Genomic DNA, 8,195 nt, shown 5'->3' with positions numbered 1-8,195 from the left:
GTTTTGGTGACTGGAGTTAAGTGACCTGGTGACTAGAACCAACTGACATAATGCTTATCTTCAGTTACTTAATTCATTTTGTTGAGTATGAGAATAAAATTTTTATATTGAAATGCTTTTTGACACTATTTCTTGCACGTCCCCTGCTGTGCAAGCGAGGCAGTGGACTACAGGAATCGAAAGGATTAGACTGTTCTTTTCCATCACAGCTGGTACATATTCAAAATGCAAACCCGCCTGGGTATTTCCAAGGAGAATATTCTTTTCATGATGAAGCTGGAGTAATCTATTCTTTAGTAGAAATGACCTCTGTTTTCATGGCCTGATAACTGAGCAGTTTCATATGATTTGATGTATTCTTTGGGATCAGAAAAATCTGTCATAGATCTTTCCTAAAGATTAGGGCAATAAGCAACCTAAGGTTCTCTGATCTTCAAAGGAAACTATAAATAATGACTACAAGGTCACTGAAAAAAAAATTAGTACAAGCATCAAAAGCCAGACTTATGCTTCATCTAACTGATACTTGATGTTTTCTAAGATTCAAGGAAATAAAACTTTTAAGAATGACTTTTCTTTTTAAAAAGAAATGCAGATGAGGCTTATGTCTAAGTTAAACCAAACTAAAGGTAGTATCAGCTATTTCCGGGAAATAAAAGGAAGACAAAGACTAACTCTATAGATTTTATTTTAAATTGTATGATATTGGAGAATGAGCATTTTTTTTCTGTCACTTATATGTCTAATAATAGTAGCTGCCATTTATTGAGTAACAACTAAATGCCTGGCATTGTATTAAGTGCTTTACATACAACATGGTAGAACGATTAAGAGTGTGCGCTCTGGAGTTAAAGGGCCTGAGTTTAAATGCTGATCGTTTACTACCTGTGTGATCTTTGAGAACATTACTAACTTCCTTGTGCCTGTTTACTCATTTGAAAAACAGGGATAATAATAATATCAACATCACAGGATTCTTTGGGGACCAAATGTGTAGCATTTGGTGTAAGCACTCAATATATATTAGCAATTATTATTATCCCATTTAAGGCATGTACACAATTTAATGACACCCCATTTCCCCCCTGATTTTGCAGGTGGGAATAAGAGGTATAAAAGGCTAGGTTACTAGACCAAAGTTAACTCAGCTCTGTTAAATCTTAAGACATATACTTTTAACAACTATAGTCTACTACAAATACACTGGGGGATTGAAAATCCTTTTTGGACTTGGGCAAAGTACAAACAAATAAGTTACATACGTCTGAAATTAGGCAACAAAGAGCCATTGGGTTGCCATCACAATTGCCAAATTCACTTCTGGTGGGCTCCTAGGGGATAAGATTCCATTCCACAGGCATTTCCAGTTTACGACCTCAGTCAATCATAGGAAGAACTTAAAAAAACACAGGGAAGTACATTTGGAAACCTAGCAGTTAAACAACAAAAATGCTCTGAGTATCTGTAAGTACCAACCTCTGTAGCTAATTCCCCCTTCCCTACCTTTTTCTTGGTAGGGACAACTGTTACATATGTCCACAAGAGATAGATGTTGTCAGCACTAGAAATTCATGTACGCTCTACAGTTGGGTTTTGCAATTAAGAAGTTGGGTTCATGAGGGCAAAACTAAATCTGTGTGGAATGGGGCTCTTTAATTTACAGCCAGGATGATGCCTTTGACTACTTGGTACAATGCTGGGTATGCTGTCAGAGCACAGAACATAATAAATAATAACCACAATAAATGTGCTTGGGAACTGGTAGAGAAGTTGCCTAGATTGATGGATCTCATTTGCTATCCTATATTACACAACTCCAATGGAAATTACAATTTGCTTGTAAAGATATCTCATTTATTTAACTTCAAGTTGAAAAATTTTTCTTTCCCTTTTAGTTATATGTGTTTATCAAGTTTGTTTTTCTTTTTTAAACATAATATTCCTTTGAGGAGGAGTTAAAAGATTTAGCTTTGCTGGCAACATGCCAAGCAGAAAATCCACTATCATCAATTTTCTTTCCAATAAAAGATGATGCTCAGAGTGGTAGACTTAAATTCCCAGTCTAACCTCAGTGTTGATGAGATTTTCAAATGCTACTAAATGGAGCAGGGTCTACACCAGGAAGGAAGGAATTTTTATTGGTGACAAAAGTAAAAATTAAACCATTATATATGGTGATAACCGAACAAGGAGGAAAAGGAAGTTTAAAATCAAAACAGAAGGATTATTTAAGGGCATGTCTCCATAAAATAAAGGATTGTGGCCCTTTTCAGAATATGTCAAGGGAAAAAGAAACGATCCATGCACTTCCTCACTCCTGAATGCATGTTTTTGAGGAGTCTGAGAACCACTGGGAAAGCAATTAAGAGGCAACTCAAATAGTTGTTTCATTCAATTTGTCTTAAACTTTTTTTAATGGTTGACACAGCCCTTTAAGAATCTCCTGAATATAAGGAAACTTCTGCCTATAAAAAGATATGAGCGCAAAATTTTAGTACAATTTCAGGAAGGTTAAGAGACTGCTTGAAGCCCGTCCGTGGATCCAGGGACCCAGATTAAGAACCATATGAGTCTCAGGAGCACCCTCTATGCTCTATGGGGTGCAGATCAGAACCCTGGCCAAGCCAAACCAGCAGTCCAACTGCAATAGAACTGTTAACAATACTTACCAATTTCTACAGTTTTTATAGATTTCTAAGTGCTTTTTTGTATATGAGTTTTTGACATATCAGCCCAGTAGACATTAAGATGCCCGGTTAGATGGATTAGGTAAGAAGAGGGGTAATATTGAATAACTATTCTGCCCTGTGTTGCTTACCAAATGTCTGATATTCTATCAGAATTAGATTCTGTACAAATAAAAATGTTCCTTCATGAACCATAAATATCTGGCTGGTGTACTTTGAAGCACTCAGTCTCTAACATCTTAGAATGGGTATTTATTAATTCTTTGCAATGAGAAACAAAACACTTAGGTTTTGAAGGTATTAAGATAGACACCTAGATCAACATTCTCAAAGTTTTCTCTAAGAACCCTGGGGAGGTACATGAGATCTTCCCTTTGCCAATGGTATATCTGTGTGAGTCTGAATTTTCCTCATATACTTCAACCAAAACAACATATTGCAACAGATTGGATGCAGAAGCAGATATGAAAATCCAGCTGTCCTCTATTAGGCCAGACATCAAGGAGATTTACAAAGATGGAAACAATGCCACACATTTCACCATTTTTTTGTTTTGTTTTGGAAAAAGAGTTAACTTGTAATGAATTTTTTATTTTAAATCAATTTACAAATATTTTAAATTTTTCTTTTAATTTGTAAATGGTAAATATCCCTAGATATGATCTACATAAACCAAAGCTCTTTGGAGTCCTCGCCAAATATTGAGTGTTTTCAAATGGACCTTAAGACCAGTTTGAAAACTTGATAAGTCCCAGAAGACAGGTCTGGGTGGATGACCAAGTGTAGGGGTGGGAGGGGTGTCACGGGACTGATGACACTGTATATCACGTCTGGGGGATAGTGTTCCTTGAATGGTACTAAAAGTGGAGAGGGGAAGATGCAGTCTAAATTCTCTTCATGTCGCTTGTGGCTTGTCCTAAGCACAGTCATCATAGCAGCACAATTTCCAGAAAGAGATCTGAAGAAACAAGAAAATAGAGTCTAGGATCATATAAGTAGGTAAGACAACTGCAGGTTGTTTAATGAAAAACAATGAAGCTGCTCCTTCCTCTCCAATAAGAACAGAAAACATTTTTTGGAGTTTGGTTGGTTTTTGTTTTTTCTTTATGTCAGCTGATACAAAATGTATTAATTATTGGATTTTCTATTGTTTGTTAATAAACTTTTTATCTTTTGAAATACCATTTCCTGGGGAAAAAATCTTAAACGGTACAAATCGGTAGGGGATAGAGGTAAAGCCTAAATGTACCTTCCAAAAAGTGTATCTTAAAATTTAACGTTTATCTATTAGGCATTAAGCATTGTGCTACAGAGTTAATTGTGATATAGGGGAAGCAGGCTTGAATTTGGAATTAGAAAAATGGTTTCAAACCATTTATTTGCTATATCGTTATGGGTAATTTAACCCGAGTCTCATTTTCTTGTTTATAAAATGTGGACAATTATGTTTATCTCACAAGGTTGTTAGGGATTAAGAAGAGATAACCTGTGTCAATGGGACAGCATAGTGCATTGTAGGTCTTCAATGAATAGCCAGGAGAGTGCATGTAAAGGCCAGTGATAAATCCAGTAAGGGAGATAAGACGTGTAGACAAACACTTTAAAAATACACGGAGGAAGGTCAGGCGTGCCGATGTCACTACAAAAGTATTTAGAAAGTGCTACGGAGTGCTAAAGGAAGGAGGAGCCGCACTTCCGGCGATCGGGGAAAGGTGCTTAGGGAAATTAGGAAGCGCAGAAAGACGTCCCCCCAGCACCAGTACCTCACCCAGGCGGATTTCCCACCGCTCCTCCGCTCCCCGCAGCCCTTGGGATGTCAAACTGCCTCCCGCGGCTTCCACGCCAGACTGGAAGAGCACCGCACTCTAGCCTTGCTGGACTGAAGCCAGGCACCTTGAGCTTGGGTGTCCAGCACCAGAATCTTGGCACGCGTGCACCCTGGCCGGCCCGACGACGACAGCACTAACTGGCACCCACCCACCCCTAGCTCCGTCCCGATTTTAAGCGGAGGCATGCGGGGGTAAGGGAGAGGATCTCCCAAGTTCCTAGCCTCCGTTCACCCACTTTCCCCGCAAGCACAGCCACCACAGCCTCCCAACTTGTCCTCACACCACCCGCAGGGGCATCGCGGAGGCCTCGGACTGCAGCGGAGGTACGCTGCGTACCCAGCTCCCCAGCTCTCGGGAACCTCGCGGCCGGTGTTCGCGTGCTCGCTCATCGATTGGCACTGCCTTACTCCTCGGCTCCAGTCGCGGGGAAACCGGCCCCGAGACTGGGAAAGTCCGGCGGAGCGCGGGGCGGGAACCAAGGCAGGCGGGCCAGATGATTGCCGATCGCACGGATGAGCGCGGATCCCGGCTCGCGCTCCGTCTGGCGGCGCCGGCTAGCCTGTGCGGTGCGAGGTCGGAGTCGCGCTTCCGCCGCCCCCTCGCCTCGCGCCCGTGAGCGCTCGACCTGCCCCTGCCTCCGGGAGGGCCGCCCCGCGTAGGGCTCTCGCGCCGCCCGGGGTGGGAGCTGGCGCGCTGCTGAGGGAGGGCCAGAGGGAGGGAGCGCGGGCGGGCGGCGGCGGCGGCGGCCCCTCCCCTCCCCCTCCCGCGGCCGCGGAGCGCGCAGGGAGCAGCCGGGGGCTCGGTGGCGGCGGCGTCTGGCCCCAGCTCCTCCTCCTCCTCCATCTCCTCCTCGCTCCCTCCATCTGCCGTGGTTATGGCCAGTCGCTGGAGCACAAAAGAGTCTCCGCGGTGGAGGTCTGCGTTGGTCTTGCTTTTCCTCGCCGGAGTGTACGGTAAGTGTCCGCGTCCCTGCGCCCCGCTGACCGAACAAAGCTGGGGCGACCCTGGGCCCCGAGGCCTCCAGGACAGGGGTTCCCCGCGAGAACCGCGAGAACCGGGGAGAGACCCCCGCCGCTGGCGGGACAAAGACCCGGCGAGGGGTGGATGCCCCGAGGGTGTCCCCACACGAAGATGCTTTCGTCCACTCACCACCTCCAGACCCTCGGGATTGTCTGAGAGGGGTTTGGGCGTCCCGGCCGGAGGGAGTCCCGGTGAAGCGAGGGGGGTGGCGGGCGGACTTCCCGACCTGGGCCGGAGGGCCCCTTGCACAATCCACACACACAAAGATGTATGACTGTGTGAGAAGGAAGAGGAGGTCGCCCTCGCCGCTGTCGGGACGGTCCTGCCACCCCTGACCCTTCAGGGGTCAGGAAGTTCTCTCCCTAGTGAAATTCCCACCGTACCAATCCCCCATCTTCCCCACTCCCTGAAAAAGCAGCCCGCTGCTCTCTTCCCACTCCTGCACCTCGGAGGCCGAGGCTCTTTCGATCCCGGGCGTGCTGGATCCTGTCCCTTCCCCAGAAGCAGCACGCGGGAGAAGGCCAGAAAATAGTTTCCAGCCCCACCTCAGTCTCTCCCTTAGGGCGTAGATGTCTGCCCTGACTCCTAGTTCATTTGTCATTTCATCCATCATTGGCCGCTAATGTTGTCACTGTTGCTTCAGTACAGTCTGTGGATTGCGTTGCATATACTCCTTTGAGGTTAAGAGACGGCTGAAGCCTGTGTGTGAGGACTAAGCTTTATATTACATCAGGGTCTGAATTAGAGCTAAATGGAATTAATTAGAGCGTTCATTGCTTGAGACTTGAGTTCTGCTTCTGACTTCACAGTTCTTAGTTTATCAGTGAAACGCATTGAAAAAGGTGTTTCAATGAACACAGTTAACCTTTACTTTTTAGAATGGTGTTTTTATATCTTCAGAAGGAAATAATTAGAAGTTACCGTTCTTTGGAGATTTCACTTAGAAAATGTCTAAGTCATTTGCCACAAGCACTCACTCCACTAATGGTGTGGTGATGGAGTTAAGTCAACACGTAATTCACCAGCAAGTATTACCTCTTTTGAAAGCATTTATCTGTGGAATTGAATGATGGTAACTTTTAAAACCTGAGAAATTACAGTAAATGAATTTAATGAACATAAATTAACATTTACTGACAACCAAAAAATAGTTTTTCAGTGTGATTCAAAAGGTATTGCTTGCTGCGTGACCTGGTTAACATATTATTATTTTTGTTTGTTTGGGGTGGGGGAAGGTTTGGTCCACATTTGATGTAATAATTGCCAATGGTATGCTTGTGTGTGATCAGAAAACCCTGTGCGTGACTTTTGAGTGTTAGTTGCATCAAGTCGCTGTGATCTCTACTTGCCTGATGACTTGTGGGTTTGGGTCTACACCAGAGATCAATAAGCTATTATGTTGTTTATTCTAGCCTGAAGGTGGGTATAGTTCTGCTCTAGGTTTGGTGTAATGGCCCAGAAGAGAGAAGAAAGCAAGAAGGCATCTTTAATCTAGGGTGATTAGAAGTGTCCTGCTTTGCCCTCTGCTATAGTCAAAATTGAATCTTAGCGATGTCTGATCAGAATGGATAAATAAATGAGCTCTTTTAGCTCTTTCATTAAAACCTGTGTCATTAGTGTTTGAACTAAAAGTCTTTTTGCCTCCAAGGATAAGGGGCTGTGAACCCTGTAATTTGTCTTGGTACATTTTTTGTACTTGTACACAAAACGACTTTCTGGTAGGTGCTTATCAAAGATTTATCTTTTTGGAATTTGTCTTCAGTGAGGAATTGTTAGTAGGCAAAGAATGAAACTCCTTTTCCAACAGTGGGGGGACCATGTTATAAAACTAGCAAGTAATTGTGCCAGGGTTGATGTCTCAAGCCACAGCAAGTTTCAAAGTATAAGAAAAAAGGAGGTAGTGAGCCAGGCAGAACATTAAACTATGTGAGCAGAGATTAAAGATACCCTTCACCCTGCAACTGGGGAAATTCTCTTTATAGCTGCACTTTTGTCCTCTTCTGTCTCTCCAGCCAAATGTGGGTTTATATGAGAGAGGAAAAAAAAAAAAAAGCTGTAACAATAATATGGGGGATGTGCTTCTTTAACAGTAGTGGGGTTTGTTTAATCTGAATATGCACTAGTTGTGTGGAGTAGTGGATGCATCCTGAGAAATATCCATCACCTTGGACCTGTAGGACAGATATTAGCTGTAATTTATGAAACTGTCCCTGATACATCAAAAAGTGGTTTGTTTTGTTTTTTTAAAGTGGCTTCAGGAATAATTGGAAATCATTGTTAAAACAACTGAGTATTCAGGGGTGCCTGGGTGGCTTAGTGAGTTAAACTTCAGACTCTTGATTTCAGCTCAGGTCATGATGTCAGGGTCAGGGGATCAAGCCCCATATTGGGCTCTGTGCTTAGGGCAGAGTCTGTTTGTCCCTCTCCCTCTGCTCCCCCACCACCACCGCGTTTGGGCTTGCACGCACTCCCACACGCTCTCTCTCTCAAATAAATAAATAAAATTAAGAAACAACAACCAAGTGTTCATAGACTCAGTGAAAAAACACAGGTTGGCCAATATTTAGGCAGTTCCAATATTAACTCTTCACAGGATGACTCAATCCATTAATGGCAGTATTAAATGGCTCCAAGTTTTGCTGTGAATCTTTGAAACAAT

At 43.6% G+C, this 8,195-nt stretch overlaps 1 protein-coding gene and 1 long non-coding RNA gene across 3 annotated transcripts in view; one reads left to right on the top strand and one right to left on the bottom strand.

The window, feature by feature from the left end:
* Positions 1–2,115: 2,115 nt before the first annotated feature.
* On the bottom strand, positions 2,116–5,146 carry LOC130542893 (uncharacterized). The gene is made up of 2 exons (XR_008957765.1): positions 4,451–5,146; positions 2,116–3,645 (listed from the first exon to the last, which is right to left on the bottom strand). It is a non-coding gene; the product is annotated as an uncharacterized LOC130542893 (long non-coding RNA).
* A 130-nt stretch (positions 5,147–5,276) lies between these two features.
* LRP12 (LDL receptor related protein 12) overlaps positions 5,277–8,195 on the top strand; it is a 72,131-nt gene continuing 69,212 nt past the window's right edge. The window contains exon 1 of one of the 2 annotated variants that reach the window (XM_026495584.4): positions 5,277–5,469. In XM_026495584.4, the coding sequence (XP_026351369.1) occupies positions 5,391–5,469 (79 nt within the window). In that variant the 5' untranslated portion in view covers positions 5,277–5,390. The remainder of the gene's footprint in view (positions 5,470–8,195) is intronic. The other variant, XM_044382654.3, reaches the window with a different exon arrangement.

Source organism: Ursus arctos, unplaced genomic scaffold (assembly GCF_023065955.2).
Source record: "Ursus arctos isolate Adak ecotype North America unplaced genomic scaffold, UrsArc2.0 scaffold_6, whole genome shotgun sequence".
Taxonomy (NCBI): domain Eukaryota; kingdom Metazoa; phylum Chordata; class Mammalia; order Carnivora; family Ursidae; genus Ursus; species Ursus arctos.
The sequence above is the reverse complement of the archived record's forward strand: the minus strand, read 5'-3'. Positions and strand labels throughout refer to the sequence as shown.